The following is a 19,265-nucleotide window of genomic DNA, read 5'->3' as shown; positions in this document are numbered from 1 at the left end:
CCACAATGCACAGAAAACCAAAACTGCAGATCTTCAAAAAGATCTTAATACTTACTGCTAAGAAAGCCATTTTATCCTTATAACATTAGAAGAATGCATGGCTAACTGGTATTGGTTTTCTGAGTAACAGTAGAAATTTTATTATGTTTTTGGGCATTACACAGTTCCAGGCATATTTCTTATACTTGTATTTATTTTTCAGTGTCAAATGTAATTTTTTAATTTTCTGGTTTGTAGGAAGTGCTGTTCCAATAGTCCATTGGCTCTTATTTTGGTTTTATTTGAGTTTAATTATTTAGTTTGGGCTCACAAATGAAAGCCCATGGAGTCCAACTCTTATTAGGAGTCAAGAAGTACAAGTTGCACTAGAATTAGGTATTAGTCATCTATTTATATATATGTAATACTTTCTATTCATGAGGAAGTTTCATAAATTTTCAGTAGCTATGAAGCTTTGTTTAAAGTTTGTGTTATACAACCTTTTCCAAGTTGTGATGCCAAGGAAATTCTAGATGTAATGTCTAGAAGTTTACATTTTTGTCCTTCCATTTCCATCAAATTTAAACCTAGCAAACACACATTGATTTATCACCTTTAAAATCCTAAAATCAAAAACTTCAAAATCCTAAACCACTAATCCATCAAATAGTTCCAAATAACCCAAAAAACAGCCCAATTACCATTCAAGGGTTACTGCTCACATCCCTGTAAAAGCAACCCAGCCCTCAGGCTTTCAGCCTGGTTTCATCCTCAAGACCTACTATTCTTTTTCGCCATTAGAAACCCTATATTCCTTGCAATTTTGCAGCCTTTTTCCCACCAAAACCTAACCCTAATTCCTCAAAATACAAGCTGAACAGAGTTTCAGACATCATTTGACTTTGTTTCCCGTTGTCCTAAGTCAATGAGACAGAAAATATTATAGAGAATTACAAAGAGGTACACTCAAGCGACAAATTTACATAACAGTAGTAGACCAATAAATAACTCATGTTGAGAAAAAAATTTATTCTCTCAAGCAGTAGTAGATGCATTTGTGGCAGATCATTTGTGTAGACAAAATGGGGATCTCCATTGCAATGTGCTTTTTACAAGATCGATTCAAGATTAGGAATTGGAGAGCTTACAATCTTTCTTTTCTCTTCTATACTCCACTAATATTGGCCAGAATGGGGAAGATAGAATGGTGTGGTTGCCTGCCAGGAATGGTTCTTTTGAAGTTAAGTCATATTATAAAGTTCTAACGGCTAGAGGAAGTTCTTCTTTCCCTTGGAAAAGTATTTGGAGGGTGAAAGCTCCTTCTAAGGTAGCTCTTTTCACTTGGACAGCCACTAGCGGAAGATCCTCACACTGGATAACTTGAGGAAGAGGAATATTTGTGTTGATGCTGCGTAAGAATAGTTGGAATCAGTGGATCACCTCCTTCTCCATTGTTCTTATGATTATAGTCTATGGACACTTAAGGTTTGCACGGCTGGTGTTTCTTGGTTTATGCATAAACAAGTAGTGGAGTTGCTAGCTTGTTGGAATAGGGATGTTGGTTGGCATCAAACAGAAATTTTTTTGGGAGGGGGGCTATTATGCTGGGTAGTGCACTATTTGGAGAATGGAACCATCAAACTCTCAAGGGAGAGGAAAGTCACATCCTTAAGTTGAAATGATTCTTTTTGCTATCCTTGAGTTCAATGGATGACTACTATGAGTGGTCTCTCTATTCCTTTCCTTTTGGATTTTTTAGATTTATGTAGTTTTGATTAGCTTTTTGTTTCCCTTAGTACACTGCCTGTGTACCAGGGGAGCAATGTTATCAGTACTTTTTCATTTTTTTTAATAAAGTTTTATTTACACCTAAAAGGTAATAGTTTTCAGAAGATCTTTCTGCGCAAAACTCTTCTTCATAATGGACTGAGAAAGTCTCGTGTAGTTTTCTGAAATTCTTTTTTTTTCTTTGATTGGTAGTTTTCTGAAGATCTTTCTTCATAACACCTCTTGTCCATAATGGACTAACACAAGCAAGCACCGTCTCATAACTTCAATTTCTCTTTCTTTCTTTTTTTTTTTTTGGCATGTTGGGGAGAGGGGGAGCTACAACGAAATTGATAAGAGAAAAAAAGGAAAGACAAAAGGTATACATGATGTATAAAAAGGCTTACCTACAGAACACCTACACAATACGCTGGTCTATATAATCTAGAAGAAATGAAAAATTCATGCAGCCAAATGCAAGAATCCACTCAGACAAGGATCTCAAAAATAAAAACTTAAGCTTAAGCCCGAACAGCTCAACACCACTATTTTGTGCATGGAGAAGTAGCCAAATGCAAGAATCCACTCACACAATGATCTCAAAAATAAAGACTTAAGCTTAAACCTGAACAGCTCAACACCACTACATTGTGCGTAGAGAAGTAGCCCCCCAAACTGGGCCATTACCATGCTGTCCAAACATACCCTTCGAACAAAGAACTCACAATAAGCAATAAATACATCACCAACTGAATCACAAATAGTGTAAGGTTGAATTTAATCAACCATGTGTTGGCTTTATTCCATGACAAATTTGCTTGTAATATAGCACTTAGAAACCTTGTATTTAGGTGGGAATCATGTAAGGGTAGTGTGTGAGAGAGTGTGAAGAATTGCTCAAGACAGTGCAGTGAAGCAGAGTCTCGCGGCTAGGACTCGCGGGTGGCTCGCGACTTGCAAGCCGCCAAAAGTTGCTCACGTGCAGAGCATGCAGGGGAGCTGAACAGTCACGCCACCTGGAGCACTACACGACAAAAATCCAGACTGGCCATTAAGTTAGCTCGCGACTTGAACTCGCGACTCAGTCAAGTCGCGAGGTCAAGTCGCCAGCCAGCCCTGTTTTTGGAAAAACTGACTCTTCGTATTCCATTCTCACACCAGTATAAATACCCCTCATTCCCACAAGATATGGGTGGCTATTCAGAAAGAAAAACCCTAAGAGAGGTTTCTTCAAAACACCCACCCAATTAGAGAGAGCTACTCATTCTTAGAGAGAAACCTTTGTAGTCTCTTCTCATTCCCTCTCTCATTGTCATATCTATTGAGAGGAGATTTCTATCCAAACACTACCCACACCCATTCAGAGTGTTGAGTGTTCTTGGAGTTTTGGGAAGCATTGGAAGATGCCAAAGATGGCGGATGCTATGGTTTAGTAGCGGAATCCGGGAAGCTAGAAAAGAAAAAGGTTCGGCGCAACCTCGTTGGAGCAAGAAGCTTGGAGGGCTTAGGTGCACTGGGTAGATTAGGCTTGGAGGGTCTATTGCTGTCCTTGTATCCCAACTGTATTTTCTAGTGGATTGATTACCGCTTGGAGGGCGGCAGAGAGGTTTTTCGCCGAGGACTTCGGTTTCCTCTTCGATAACACATCGGGTGTTATCTTTGTGTTTGCATCTTCCTTCCTCTCTATCTTTGCCTTTATTTTATCTGCTGTGGTTTTATTTTGTTATGGCTTAGATAGTTGTTTAACCAATTTCATATTATAGCATATGTTAAGTTTCCGCACACTAGTTGTTTGACATATTGCTTGTGTTGGTTAAGTTGTTTTTTGGGGGTCTAAACGTTCAAAAGTGTTTTTGTACACGTTTTTGAACTTTCAAATAGAGAAAAGGAAAAGACAAAATATCTAGTAATAGGGATCAATCATCCATATTAATCGACACAAATAACCCATCTGGGTAAGAAGAAAGTGTAGACTTCTTTATTGGGTGTCAATGTGTCATTATATCATCAAGTTATTTAAATTCAAATGCTTGAGGTCACATGGATGCCCTCATGATACAATTGCAACATAGTCGATTCTTACCGGTCAACATCAAGAATCTTTCTATAATGTTTTTGGATGTCTCCAGTGCAAATGAGAGTAAAATTCTTTGGATTACATGCACTGGTAGATAAGGCTTGACTAAAACCTAATATCTAGAAGGCATATTACACTGGACACCAAATCAATTTGTTACTTAAAGGCTAATGAAGAATCAGCAAACCATCATCGTACGCACTACCCAATATGAGACTTGGTCTTATTCTTTGGGAAGATGCATATGCCTCTATCGCCATTAGTTAATGGGTAGACATACTAGCTTGGTCTTATAAGTGGTATACACCGCGAAATATTGCACCTATGGCACTACTCACCTAGTGGCTTTTTTATGCACAAGCATTTCATAATTCAATCAACATTATGCAACATTATATATATGTGTGTGTGTGTGTTAAGAGTTCTAGTTATTTTTTATATTAGCAAGTTAATAGGGTAATTTTTCTCTTCCTTCTACTTCTCTCTTAACCCTTATTTTCATAGTTTACAACTCATTCAACAGCAGAAACCCCGCTAATGAAACTAAAATGCATGTAATTAGATGAACACACCTTCAAAATGCATTCCATAATCACACTTTCTAAATTGCTGCTGTGATACGTCTCACTCTAAAATGATTGTCACTTGCACTGAGAGTTGCACCCTTTAAGGTGGAACCACTAGAAACATGCTTCACATCTAATCACTTAACCAGCTGGAAGCCATTAACAAAATTCAATATATGCTACAGTTACACTATATCCTAGAAGCCATTGACAAATTCATTAGTAGCTAAATACAATTTATTTATGTCAACCCTAGAATTCCTGTATATCCAGAATCAACAATCGACCGAAATGAGGTTGTCACAGTATTCAAAGAAGCAAATTTTTATTTTTGATAATGTAGGAAACCTTTCTAAAGAAGAGCCCTTTGGACTCACCTCTAGCAAGTAAAACCTACAAGCAACTGACCATACCCACTAAAACCAGTTGTTGGGTGATCAGCATTCACCCCTAACAAGGTAAGCAGTAATATTCAAAGAAGCAACTTACCAAAAGCATTCATTAACAAAGACTATTTAAAGAACTTCTTATTGTACAAATGAAAGCTATCTATATCATCTCTTTAGGTGGCTAAGACCTTAAAACTTCTGCCTTGCCCCATAGGAGAGCATAAACTTCAGGTCTACCTCTCATTAAAAAGCATTAGGTGAAAGAAATAGTGTCATTTATACTATGATCTGGTACATGGCTTCAGAGGCCACCTTCAGCACTAAAGACCAAATTAATTCTTGTATATTTTTCATGAAGGTTTACTGTCTCTTTCTTCAACAGACTCAACAACATAAGTATGCCTAGTAAAATGTAAACAAAATAATTCCCTGATATTAAATTCAAACATTTGAATCATTAGCACTAATCACCAGCCATAATACCTGGCATACACATCCAGTCTTTAGTAAAACATCTTCAATAGAAGATTAACTCCGAGAGAAAAAGGAGAAAACTTGTATATAGAAGGCATAAAGCAATACTTCTGCTTTAGCATGTCAAAAGTTGAGTTATTTGATGCTGAAACATCATGAATAAACAAACCATTATATGGATGACTAAAAGAACTTATACCCATTTTCATATAGAAACTAACTTTACAGAATGCATCTCCATTATCACTTGTCTAGGCATCAAAAAGACTTTTTTAACACTTGTGACAGTGTAGATGTACTAATGAGTGGCACAAGTCAGCATAACCTTTCAATGCTTTCTTGGAGTAGACCCATTGAAATCATGTAATTTTTCCCTGACCCCGAAGAAAAGAGTGTGCTTTTGTTGATTAAGGAAGAAATTTATTCCTCTCAATTAAAAGCCTAATATTATATGATTTTCCACAGAAAAAATATGGCAAATCAAAATCTCAAAACCCAAATCATAATTCTAACAGTAACAGATAAATCACCTGAATTAGAGTTCCTCTGAATCTCTGGCCTCTGCTATGCACAGAAAATCTTCTCATCTGGTCTCCTCTCCCTCTCTCTGCAAGCCTCCCTCACGGCGAAAATGGGTAATTACCCATAAAAACGTAACTATTCAGTTAGTTGGCTGGGTTTTGAAAGAAATTGGGAAACTAGCAACTCGAGCCTCAGAGGCTCGATTTTGGCCCTCTAAATCGAGCCTTTGAGGCTCGGTTTACGTGCTTTGACATGGCAAAAAAGACGTTGGAGTACACGTGGAAATCGAGTGTCTAAGACTCGATTTCCACGTGGACTAGATATGGAAATCGAGTCTCAGGCACTCGATTTCTAATAGGCATTTTTTGAATTTAACGCTCTCTCCATTCTCACTCTCCCTCATCAGTCAAACCCCTCTCTGTCTCCGACCCACTCTCACTCACCCTCTCCTTCTCTCACTCACCCTCTCCTGCTCTCACTCTCTCAGCGTCACCGTCGCCGACGCCGACCCACTCACCCACTGACCCTCTCAGCCTCACCGGTCTGACCTCTGTCTCTCTCAAACCCCTCTCTCAGTCTCCGACCCACTCTCACTCACCCTCTCCTTCTCTCACTCTCTCAGCGTCACCGTCACCGTCACCGTCGCCGACGCCGGCCCCAACCCTCTCAGCCTCACCGCTCAGTCACCCTCTCACTCTCTCGCTCACCGACCCACTGTCGCACGTCACCCTCTCTACTCTCTCACTCGCCCTCTGCTGTAACTCAGTCTCCACCATCTGAAAGAAAAAGAAGAAAAAAAGGTGAGTCCCTTATGCAAAAATGTAATCAGTTCGTTTTTTATTTATTTATTTTTTTATTTTGGTTTCTGTACTGAATTTGTAATAGAGGTAAAATATTCTTGTTTTACCATTAGTTTTGTTGTTGTACTGATTACTTAATTAACTAAATATCCAGAAAAATAAAAAAAATAAACTGTGTACTCCACTTGCTATAAATTGAACTTCAATGTTGCATGGCTTATATTGTACTAAATTCAGCTCACCATTTTCTCAAATGTTCATGTATCAACTCTATCAGACTTAAGACAGATGACTCCATGCATAGTTTTACATATAATTGGGGATATGGAACTAATGCAGTCTAAAATTTCTCTTTAAATGAATGAGATTAGGCTCCAAGTCTTGGCTAACTTAACATTATGAAAAAATGCATATGAAAAATTAGTGGCTTACCACTACAGTCTCTCCCATCTTTGGTATGGGGCCATTTCCTACTCGCAAGTCCTGCATTCTCATATATATTTGTTGTTAGAACAGATAATTATGATGCTTGTGCACTTAAAAACATTTTTGGAGGCCTTATGTATTTTTCATCTGGCAACCTTATACTGAAGACCTGCTTCTGTCTCTGTGTAGTCCGAATAACGCATTTTAGTCTTGCCGTAGTCCTTTCCCCTAAGTGCTGGCACTGTAATCCCAAACATGGTGCTCATAGTTAGTATTTAGCACTAAAAAGCCTCCCATATATTAACATATTTGATTCTTAACAAATTAAGATTACCCAATGGTCCACAATCATATGACTGTGAGATACAAATCAAAGCAAAGCAATATGCTATAGTTAAATCCACTGAAATCAACCTAGGTTACCTACAGCATAAATAGTGTAAATATCGACTATCATATAAAGCAAGATACTTGAAATAGTTAAAACTTAATTTGTAATTTATGATTTTATATTCTATTGACAGACAAAAATTCAATTCAAACTATCTTTGAATTAGTGCATGTATGAACAGATTAGGCTCATTCTCTTGTTCTTTCTTTTACTTTAAAGCCAGTATACACACAAACATGTGAGGAGTATTTTGGTTTAATCATTCTCATGAAAAGCATTTAGTAGATATATGTTGGAAACTTTCATACCCAAAAAAAAAAAATTAAATAAATAACTACCAAAATACCGGTTTAGTAAGCTAATTCCCGGTCAAGTCCTCCCTTCAAAGTTCTAAGAAATTTGCTATGATTCTGCAATTATGAACAAGCAACCATAGTCGTCATTTCATTATGGCTGCTCTAACTCATACCTATATATTTAAGCATATTGTGTGTTCAATTTTGAAACTAACTGCTTATCATTCTTCTTCAGTATGGCTGCTGCAAATGCTGGACGCATTGACTATACACAGCCTGGACCCATTGACGACTCGATGTTGTCACAGCAGGCGACGCATCAGTCCGAAGCTATTTGGAATGGGCGGGTAAAACACTCAACTAAATATTTACTTGTGCACATGCATTTAATCCATACAATGTACACGTATTTGCATATACTATATTAATCCATAACGAGATGTTATGTGCAGGATCCAAGGTCCATTACCTGCCGTAGTCGTAGTTCAGAGTTCTCCAAGCAACCTCCAATGGTGGACGACCGAGTGAGGAACATCATCACCACAGTTGGTTTGGAGGGACTCCTGTGGGTCCCGGGTAGAGAGATTGACAATGGCCTCATAACGGCCTTAGTGGAGCGATGGCGGCCCGAGACTCACACGTTTCACATGCCACATGGTGAGGTGACCATCACATTGCAGGATGTGGAGGTTCTTCTCGGGCTTCTTGTTGATGGTGAGGCTATAACAGGGAGCACACAAAAAACTTGGGTGGATGTGTGCCGGGACTTCCTTGGCTTTCGACCTGTAACTCAAAACAACCATAAGCAACTTGATGGGCAGAGGATTCTCATCAACCGCCTTTTGGAGGAAGTTGCTAACCCATTGCCGCCTGATGCTGAAGAGGATCAGCTGCATAAGTACGCACGATGCTACATCCTAGCGCTATTGGGGGACACAATATTCATGGACAAATCCGGCGATAGGGTGCATCTAATGTGGGTGCAGCAGTTGGAAGACCTTCACAACCCACGGAGGTACAGTTGGGGAAGTGCTTGCCTTGCATGGTTGTATCGAGAGCTATGCAGGGCAAGCGAGGACACCAGTCAGATTGGTGGGTGCTTGCTGTTGCTCCAGTACTGGGCATGGGCCAGGTTCCCCTATTTGTGCCCGACAGTTGAGCGAGGCCCGCCAGTGGGTGCTTACGGTCCTCCAGTACGTGGTCCACTATCCCTGAAGTAAGTCTCTACCTCATACTGCTATAACATACTGTCTTCACCAAAGCACGAGTCTTATATTATGTTTTGAGTTCTTTTTCTATTTGGTTCTAACTTCTTCTTGAGTATTTTTATTTGCTATTTGAAGTCCTAGTCTCTTTAGGTTATTTATAAAGGCTTTATTGTAATCAGTAACACTCATAGAGAGAGTGAAGGGACTGTCAAACCAAACAAATATTTACATCACCTCAGACCTTTTCTATCTTCAAAGTCTATGACAGACTTTGCCTTTTCATTTACTCAATTGCTAAATTACAACTTTTTATTAGGGCCAACTTAGTCCTTTGCTTCTTATCATCTAGTTGTTTTTTCTCCAATTTTTGAGGATAACAAAATCTCTGTACTTTCTGGCATATTCTGCTTGTATAAGAATCTTCTTTCTATTGTGCTCTTTTTTCCTTTTTTTTTTGTTTTTTTTTTTTGGGGGGGGGTGGGGGGAGGGGGGAGTGGTTCTAGTATAAAAATTGACATAGGAAGTGGCTGGTATTATTAAAACTAGCATTTAACCCGCACAACGTGTGGGAACATTTAACATATTTAAAATACCATCAATTTAACATAACAATACAATAAAATTCATTGAAATTCATTTGGGTAATGCAGTACATCCATCATTTGTTCTACTTGTAAGTATACTTTTTACACTCTTGACCGTATATTGGGTGAAAATATTAAAGCCTATAAACATGTTCCCATCTTTTTCTGAAGTTCCAAAAGCTTCTAACAATATTTAAGGCACTCAGCATGATGTACAATAGTTAATATTTTTAATAAAGGCTTGTTAATGTCAATCACTTCAAAAAAACAAAAATGACAATTGTGTAATATAGAGTCAGGTTCAATAACAATGCCAAAAGTTCAAAATTCCCCAATAGCAGAAAATTAAGTCTAAGATCTCTTTAACCAAAAAACAATTTAGTTAGATTAGCCATATTCTAGCCATGATGCACTGAAGTGCCAGCTCTATTTCACTCAGATGAATTGAAACATCACCATTCACCTGCAAAAACTTATAGCACATATGAACCCCCACAAATGTAGTCCATCTTGAACATGCCAACTCCAAAGGTATACACAATAAGAACAAACTGGATTCTTTGGTGTGGTAAAAGGTGATTGTTGTCCTACTCGAGGAAATAGCATAATGAAGACCTATTTAAACATAACCTTTGAAAAGATAGAAACTAATACAACCTTTTGAGCCCCATGTTCCAAAAAATTCTTTCAATAGTAGAAGTGAACCTATATTCATGATCCATTCAAACTATTTCTATTGATCTATAACAATCACGAAAACTAAGGAGAGCATATTCAATAATATTAAAAGGTAAAATTCCAACATATAGATACAAAGAAACAATATTTTAATTTCTATTAGTAGAAACACTTTAAGAAGAAAAATTTAAATGTGGAAAAACCAAAATCAAACCTTTATGGAAAAAAAAAAAAAAAAAAAAAAAACCACCTTAAATTCTCTAAATTTGATGGTTTGAATCTAAATGACTTTGATAGAGTAACTAATTGATAAGAGAAAGCATAGCTGATAGTTCAAAGGAATTCGGATGTACTTAAAAGTAGTATAAGATCTTTTATAGCTAACACTTAGCACTAAGCAACAGAATCACTTACACCTCTGCTAGGAAAATCCAAATTGGAAGGTAGATGCCTAAGATTGATGTTCTATTCTTAAATAGATAAAAATGCATCGAACATAGTTAATAATTGCAACTTTTAATACACAAACAGCATCTAAATTAAATCTCTAAAAGCCATAAAAGAACAAAAGAACCTAAACAAAATTGGAAAAAATAAATAAATACATATTTTTTCCCCTTCCAAGTTACACTTTGCATCTTTTGTAGTCCGAATTCTAAGAATGCATCTTACAATCCCAGCCACCAAATTTCCACCGTGGAAGTTTCAAGTGTGTAATGGTCATAAGCACTATAGTGTCAATCAAATTTTTATTAATAATTAAAAGCACATAATTCTTGTAATTCAAGCAGTTTTATTTTTTTGATAAGTTGTAATTCAAATAGTTCTTTAGAAATTTTTACAAAATCTGTCCAAAGTTGAAGCACATACATGCTGGAGGAATTGCATCTAAAATCTCATTTTGAACAAATTACATCAATTAGTTAGACTTATACATTAGAGAACATGATTGGTGCTAAAATTCCTTCTTTTCACTAACTATAGACATTTCCTTCACTTCAGATAGACTATTATTTCTACATCAATTTCATAATTTTTTTTTTTTTAAAATAAAATTTTAGGCAGGAAGAAACTTCTTAATGTATGAATGATTCAACATAGTTCTCCAAATTCACCTGAGACACTCTACACATACCATGTCCTCCCTATTCCTAAATTTTTCTTTCTTTCTTTTTGACCCTTTCCCACATAAGTATAAAATTTAAAATGCATAGTAGAAAGAAAAACACATACACATTATTGAACAAACAGTATAAAAATAAATAAATAAAAAAATCGCAGGTGATACACGACAGCTTATTTTATAGCATGAAGAGATTATGTATCAGGCTTCAATCCGAGATTGGAGGGATCAATTTGTATTTATTAAAATCTGTAACTGGATTAACAAATTATCACCAAATTCTAGGCACATAATTTGTTAGATGGGTTAGTAGTATTGTTAAGTTTTTGTAAATACATTTGTTTTGGAGGCTTTTGTTGCTATTCTTTCTTGAAGGTGCCGGAGCTTATGTGTTTTTTTCAATAAAAGTTTCTTACAGAATTCTTAAAAAAAATAAATAAATAATTAACTATAGCATTAAAAAACCCAAACAAAGGTTCTTTTTTACCTTGATAGGTCCACTGTTCGACTTGAGGTTAATCTTCTACGTTAGTGCTATATTCCTGAAATCATTCACGACGTTAAAAGACAAATAGAGAATATAAACTAAAAAGACAAAGCTTTGATACAGAAACCCAAAAACCCAAAACAAAAATCTATCCCAAAAACCTAAAACTGAACCAAAATACCCAAAACTAAGTCAAAAATCTTAGTCATATTCAAATCGAAGGAAAGGAAAAAATTCTGGCTTTGATATAGAAACCCAAACCAAAATACAAATCTAACCCAAAAAACTAAAACCCAACCAAAATACCCAAAACTAAGTCATGAAACCCAATTTAAGATTTTAGCATTTGGTTCATTTTCAAATATTCTAAAAAGATTAGACATACTAAAACAAAATATACTGACCATATTGGAACTCTTAACTCTTCCAATTAGAAAGTAACAATTTGTCAGTGCCACCCTCCCTTGAAATCAACATAGGTAAATAAGCATATCCATAAATAAAAGAATTTGTGCAAAAAGTATAGCAAGCTAATAAGAAAACAATTGTAACTAATCATAAAATTCAGCAAATTTAGACCACATTTGGTAACATAAAAATTCATGACAGCAATAATATGCAAGTCCATAAGACATTTATTAGTTCATAAGACGGGAATTGATTCTAAAACCACACTGCTAGTCGATCATTGTGGTTCTTTGTTGCTATGTTGTAGCATTATTCACAGATTGCTATTCTACACCTAGTCTAGTGCTAGTGTGTTAGTGATTTGGCCATTTGGTCAACTGACTGGCTAATATACTTATTGTGGGTCCAAATGCGAACACCCAATACTAAGAGAATTTTTTTGAATAAATAGCTTTCTCTTTTTGTTTTCCTAAGCTCTGTGTTTTTTCAGATTTGATAAACTCAATAACTTATAAAGAATAAAATAAAATAAAAAATCTTCATTAACACATACCTAAACAATTATACAAATAAAACCAAACAAGCAATTAAGCTAAAGCTAAACCAAATCTACTAAAAAAACCTAGATAGCAAAAAAAGCAGAACTTGAAACTTACACATGAAAGCAAAGAGCATAAAAGCAAGAGCTGTAGGCTTGTTGACTCCAAGTTGCTTAAGATTTTGCTGATCTCTCAATGGTGTAGACCAAGAATGAAACTGTTTCGGTGGCTTCTACATTTGCTTCTCATCAAGAAGGAATCAATAAAATAAGACTAATAGCATTCTTTTACTCTAATTTTGTGCTAAAGTTTAAATTTCAATAATTGCATTCACTCAAATTCTTTTCTTTGTCATCCAAATTTTACATGGGTCATTATCAAAGTTAGGGCCCATGGATTCCAGGATATAGATGTGTATTTCGTAGTGGGGCTATGGGGTAGTGTTTAAGAGCCTCCCAATCAATTGCATAGCCATGAAAAAAAAATATGTAAATGCTATGTAATACTACCAATTGCCTCACATTTGTTTCATAATTCATTTTTCCACCATGTTGATATCTTCTAGACTTCATCCTCGAAATTTTTAGTTCAAATTCATTGTTCATAAATGAATAAATCATTTAGATTTATCATGGTATGAGGGCGGCAAAAATTGACTCCAATCATCACTAATTAAGTCTAAAAGGGATTTCATTGAACATGTGGAATGCAATAAAAACAAATATATAGAATATCAAAATAACATATATAGAACAATGCAAATTTTCATCTGCATTCAAAGAAACCCAAAAATTCATATCAGCTCCCATTTAGTAACACCATAGACACAGCAGCAAGCAACGAAACATATATTGTAGGATTCCAAGATTATATTAGCTTACCAATAAAAGCTATTGTGGCCCATTTCATTGTTGCATAACCCCCCATCATTGAAATTTTTTAGTCTTACGGTGCAGGAGGCTGGCCTGACAGTGGCAGTGTCCTTCAAATTTCTCTCTCTCTATATGCTGGACCAAAAAAACTCGCTGACCCTGAGATTTCTCTGTCTTTAGCGGCTGTTCTAGAATGCATAATAACCTCTCTCTCTTTTTTTCTATTCTAAGCTAAGATGGGTTAGATTGTAAGAGATGCTATTGGTTGTTGATTATGTTAATCTACTATAATTTTGTGACTCTCAATATAGCTGGTTTGTGCTTTGTCTTTTAAAAGGGCCGTTTCTTATTCCAGTGATATTATTAATTAGTTTAATATCTGCCCAGATTATCTCAGTAGTTATATGTGATTACATTATCTTAGTTTTAACAGACTCATAAGTTTTATATTGATATTGATATTATTAATTAGTTTAATATCTTAGTTTTAACATCCAATTAACATTAATTGCTACGTTTCAGCTTTTAGTATTATATTCATATTTAATATATGTGATTACATTATAGTTTAATAACATCTCAGTACTTATTGATCCATTCTTCTTGATTGTAGGTGGTTGTGGGTCCCAAACAAGAAAAATAGGCCCGCCCACATTTTCAGGGACAGGTATCGCGAGCAACTAGCTTCCATGTTGCCAGACCAGGTATGAAAATGCCTTATTTTACGCTTTTACGAACATCCATATAGGTTTTGTGAACTTTGAAATATAAACATTGTTCCCTAATGTGTTGTGTACTTTTTTTTGGCTATTGTAGGTGGTGTGGCAGCCATATGAAGCTCATTTTGACGACCTCCCGCCGTGGTGTGTTGCAGGGAGGGCCGTATGGACGGCAACGGTGCCGCTTGTATGTTTCCACCTAGTAGAGAAACATACACCGGATCGTGTTGTTCGTCAATTCGGGATGATCCAAGAAATTCCCGAAGCTGTTAACACTGACAGAGTGCTTCATGGCATTGATTTGAGGGGGAAGATCGGTGTTAATTGGATGCAGAAACATGCTGTGCATATCCTTGAGTGGGGTAATCGCTTTTATCGGCGTTGTGAAGCAGTGCTTGGTGATATGCCTCCAGAGCACGAGTACCACGACTGGTTCAAAAGGGTGACTCGGAGGTTCATCAATAGGCCTGGTGCTGTAGTGACTCTGCTGGTAACTTCTCTATTTCTAACCCAAGTTACCGTGTTTCTTACCATGAAACCACTGTTTAGAGAGCATGATGTTTGTTACTACATTTTTTGCTTCGCACTTCATCTCCCTTTAATTTGCAATTTCTAGTAGCATAACCAACATTTATTTTATTATCAATTCGCATTGTTGATTTCGTATTGCAAGTCTAATATGTGTGGTCTTTTCATGTGCAGATTGAAGGATACGTCCGTTTGTTGAGGCGTCATCCAGTGGGCACGGAGGACCACAATGACATTACTGAGGTACTGACGGCAGTGCAGGCGATGACACGTGTCCAACCTCCTATCCCTGAGGCCCCGATTGAGGAGCCATCTATGCCTACCGGCCCAAGCACGAGCACAGCTCCGGCCGGATGTCAATCTCGTCCTCCTGTTGCTACCCCTCAGCTTCTCCGTACCCCCGATCCCTCTGCATCCACCCCACATGCATCCGCCAGCCCCACCATCCCTTCATCCACCCCACATCCATCCCCTACCGTCACCATCCCTTCACCCAACCCACATTCAGCTCCTACGCCCACCATCCCTTCACCTAGCCCACATCCAGCCCCTACGCCCACCATCCCTTCACCCACCCCCCATCCATCTCCTTGCCCCACCATCCCTCCACCCACCCCACTTCCTTGTTCTGGCTCTGACGTCTGTCCACCCACCCCACAGTCATTTCTTCAGCTGTCACCCATTCCATCCTTTGACCTGGGTACCCCACCTGACATGCAGCAGGAGCCACCCTCCCATAGTTCGTTTAGTACCCCTTCTTCAGCCATTGACCCACCCCATGTTCAGGCTGAGCAGGCGGTTGGGTTACCTACAGAGGCTGAAGGTCGGCCTAAACGCATATCAAAGGCACCTCCGTGTGGGACAGGGGGCCACAAACATGGACACAATGTTGGGCCCGAGGCATCTGACGAAGGACATGCAAGACCTCCTCCTCATTATACGAGACGGCGTAAGATTCAAAAAAGGTATCTGAAAGCTTAATGTGAAACAACACACTTTATTCCATTATTATTTCTCTTTTCACATTTCAATAAGATTATTTTTGTTTTCAATATGGTTTGAACGTACATTATTGGAACTAGGTGAATGCCTCAAATAAGGACATTAGCTGGAGGTAGATATTCCAGCAAGGAGAGATGCAGTCCAATAAATGTGAATGTAGCTTCTTTTCTCTATGCCTTTTTCATAGTAGACCTATATGTATCTTCATATTCCAATTCCATTGAAGGAATTAGTTCTTTTAGTTTTTTTCTTCATTCACTGCATAGTATTCATAATTATTGTCGTAAACAGGGTAATGGAGAAGATCGCTTAAAATGCCATCAGTGTATGAAGAAAAATTGAACTTGTTGTTCCTTGCACTAAGTGTAAGAAGAAAATGTATTGCATCCAGTGTATCAAGCAATGGTATGGTATTCCTTGTACATTCAACTTTTCTGCTGAGATGTTCTTTTTTCCCCCTGTTTTAATTCATCATTCTTGCTCTTTGTGTGTGTATAGGTACCCCCACTTAGAAGAAGAAGAAGTTTCGATGCTTTGCCCATTTTGCCGTAGAAACTGCAACTGTAATGTGTGCTTGCACTCAAGTGGGATGATTAAGGTTTTGTCTTTGATTTTATTTAAATTTTTTATCTCACTGCTGTAAATTTCTTCAAATGCTTGCTCTGATTAGATTTTTAACCTTTCTAACCTTCAGACTTGAAAGAGGGACCAACCATTAAAATGGCCTATATGAAACATGAATTGTATTAAGAGGAGGAGGTGCTAGTTGAGCTAGAGCTCATTGGCTTTGGACAATTTAATTTTAAACGATAACCATCTCTCCACTACTGTTTTTGTTATTATTTGTCTTAACTTTTATCCTTTTGTTTTTAACTATTTATTTAATAAGGACTCTTCGAAAATCAAAAGTTGAGACAACCCAATTCTACTTTCTTTCTAAAATCATATTCTAAACTGTGTTAGAGTGACTTGTTTTCTCTTTCAATGTAGGTCTAGAAATAGGTGGCGAGATGGACCTGGCTGCTGGCATTCAGGTGGCGCAGTTGGCCCTTAAGCATCGCCAAAATAAAAAACAGCAACAATATTTATTGTATTTGCTGGAAGGTGTTTACAGTCATGCTTCATTCTGTTTTTTCATTTTTTTTTTCTGGCTCTTACATTTTCATCGTTTCATATCTTCTGGTTTCAGTCCTATCAAACAAGAGAAACCAGACATTGGAGTCTATTGGAAGAAAGTTAAAAAAGAACAGTGTACCACTTGATATTGTAAATTTCAGTGAAGAAGATGATGCGAAGACAGAGAAGCTGGATGCACTTCTTGCTGCCGTTAACAACAATGACACTAGCCACATTGTACATGTTCCACCTGGCCCTAATGCTCTTTCTGATGTACTTATAAGGTTGGGATTTAATTTGTTCCCTATTTTATAGATTAAAGTTTTGATTTTATAATTTATTTTTTATGATTTAAACTCTAAATTTCCTTTATCCAATGGTAGTACACCCATCTTCACTGGGGATGGGGAAGGTGGAAGTGGTTTTGCAGCAGCAGCAGCTGCAGCTGCAGCTGGTGGAGTCACTGGTTTTGAGTTTGGTGTGGATCCCAACCTGTATCAATTTCTGGCTCTTGCTCTGAGAGTTTCAATGGAAGAAGAGAGGGCGAGGCAAGAAGCAGCTGCTAAAAAGGCTGCAGAGGAGACTTCTAAACAAGAAAAAGAAGAGGGACAGCCATCTGGAACACAGGATGCAACAATGACTGAGCATGCAAGTGTTGGAACTTCTGAAGCTGACAATAAAACAACTGATTTAATGGTTGGTGCCATTTTCTGCTCATGATGTGTTCTGCTGATACACTTTTTATTAAAGCACATTCATGTTTCATATATTCTGAATTGTAGACATTGCTTACGGAAAATATTTGTGGTAGGGAAATCATATTCTGAAATTGAAGTACAACAAACCATTTGTTATAATGATGAGCGTATCTTTTGGTAAGAAACTATTATTCTTTATGAAATTCTATAATTCTATGAGGTGCTAATTGCAATGTTTGTTTTAAATGCTTTTTTTATTGGCCTTGGAGCAGCAATCATTGTGCAACTTCAATTGTAGACCTTCATCGAAGCTGCCCAACATGTTCTTATGAACTCTGTCTCAGTTGCTGTGAAGAAATTCGAAAGGAAAGTCTTACAAGCCGTGGCAAAATGAAGTTTCAATACATCAACAAGGGCTATGACTACATGCATGTCGAAGGCAGTGCTTTATGGGACTTTTTCGGAGGGAAGATGTTCCTCAATTAGAGGCATATCTTAGAAAGCATGCAAACGAATTTAGGGACACCTATTGTTCACCTGTCACTCAACAGGTAACTTATTAGCAAGTTAAGCTTCTGATTAGCCATGTCTCATGTGCAGTCTCTGATAGATAATGCTTTTTTAGGTTGTCCACCCAATTCATGACCAATCCTTTTATTGATTGAAAAAAGCACAAAAGGAAGCTAAAGGAAGAATTTGGTGAGTATGATAAAAATGCAATAATATTTTGAAAATACCCTTGCATGATTATTTACACAATTACTTCACTTTTGTAGGTGTTGAACCGTGGACCTTTGTGCAAAGGCTTGGGGAAGCAGTATTTATACCTGCTGGATGCCCGCACCAAGTTAGGAATCTCAAGGTAATAAAAGAATACTAGTACTAGTAATAATAATTGCAAAAGTTCACCTTCTCACATAGCCTTGCATTTTCAGCTGCTAGGACTTTTTCCTGAAGAAAAATTAGAAAATAGAACATATACTAGTCAGCAACAACTGAAAAATTCTGTTAAGAAAAAACTTATGGTGCTGCAATATTTCAGTGCCAGGAACTCAAAAAAAAAAAAAAAAAAAAAAAACAGGGAAACTTCTTTCTACGCAACTTGAAATCACCTTGTTGGGCCTACATATCAATCAATTTAAAACTTTACCATTTCCTTTAGTTGCTCAATTTGTTCCTTGAAAACCTGAGGCTGAAAGTATAGACCAAGATAAAGCATGTTAAACTACCATTTAGTAAAATATCATGAAAGCCAAGTTAGGGATTTTATAATTAACCTTTCTAGCTCTAATGCTGCTTACGCTCCTCTCTAACTGTTCTTCTATCTGTTGGAGTTCTTCAAGGGAGCATGTTCCTAGACCTTGTCCTACGAGTCTCCTGAGGTGTATATATCTCACAGACTACTGTATGACTCTTTGTACGTGGGGATTCAATCACATGCAGTGGATATTAGTGCAGCTACTTGAACGTGAGAGGTAGGGTCCAAGGAAACTGATGAAAAGGCTGATGAGGTTCTAAAGTGGGATATTTTGGATTGTTGGACGCCAGAAAATCACTACCGATGGACTGAATCTGAGTGTTAAACATGTTGGGTTTAGACCATCGGTAATGATTTT

General features: G+C 37.2%; 3 protein-coding genes and 1 long non-coding RNA gene across 4 annotated transcripts in view; 2 read left to right on the top strand and 2 right to left on the bottom strand.

The window, feature by feature from the left end:
* LOC126703753 (putative disease resistance protein RGA3) overlaps positions 1-5,870 on the bottom strand; it is a 41,494-nt gene extending 35,624 nt beyond the window's left edge. Inside the window, exon 1 of the mRNA XM_050402832.1 lies at positions 5,783-5,870. Coding sequence (XP_050258789.1) covers positions 5,783-5,839 — 57 coding nt within the window. The 5' untranslated portion in view covers positions 5,840-5,870. The remainder of the gene's footprint in view (positions 1-5,782) is intronic.
* A 12-nt stretch (positions 5,871-5,882) lies between these two features.
* Positions 5,883-7,243, bottom strand: LOC126701445 (uncharacterized). The gene is made up of 3 exons (XR_007647366.1): positions 7,156-7,243; positions 7,007-7,057; positions 5,883-6,550 (listed from the first exon to the last, which is right to left on the bottom strand). It is a non-coding gene; the product is annotated as an uncharacterized LOC126701445 (long non-coding RNA).
* A 680-nt stretch (positions 7,244-7,923) lies between these two features.
* On the top strand, positions 7,924-15,977 carry LOC126703752 (serine/threonine-protein phosphatase 7 long form homolog). The gene is made up of 6 exons (XM_050402831.1): positions 7,924-8,034; positions 8,140-8,903; positions 14,200-14,290; positions 14,403-14,795; positions 15,008-15,798; positions 15,916-15,977. Exons 1-6 carry the CDS (start codon positions 7,924-7,926, stop codon positions 15,917-15,919), a joined length of 2,154 nt encoding a protein of 717 aa, XP_050258788.1. The 3' UTR covers positions 15,920-15,977.
* A 260-nt stretch (positions 15,978-16,237) lies between these two features.
* Positions 16,238-17,686, top strand: LOC126703751 (26S proteasome non-ATPase regulatory subunit 4 homolog). Its single transcript, XM_050402830.1, has 5 exons — positions 16,238-16,245; positions 16,334-16,398; positions 16,826-16,939; positions 17,025-17,235; positions 17,335-17,686. The coding sequence occupies exons 1-5, from the start codon at positions 16,238-16,240 to the stop codon at positions 17,669-17,671; spliced, it is 735 nt and encodes a 244-aa protein (XP_050258787.1). The 3' UTR covers positions 17,672-17,686.
* The last annotated feature ends 1,579 nt before the right edge of the window (positions 17,687-19,265 follow it).

Source organism: Quercus robur, chromosome 10, assembly GCF_932294415.1.
Source record: "Quercus robur chromosome 10, dhQueRobu3.1, whole genome shotgun sequence".
Taxonomy (NCBI): Eukaryota; Viridiplantae; Streptophyta; class Magnoliopsida; order Fagales; family Fagaceae; genus Quercus; species Quercus robur.
Note: the sequence above shows the minus strand (reverse complement) of the source record. Positions and strands in the feature narration are given on the sequence as shown.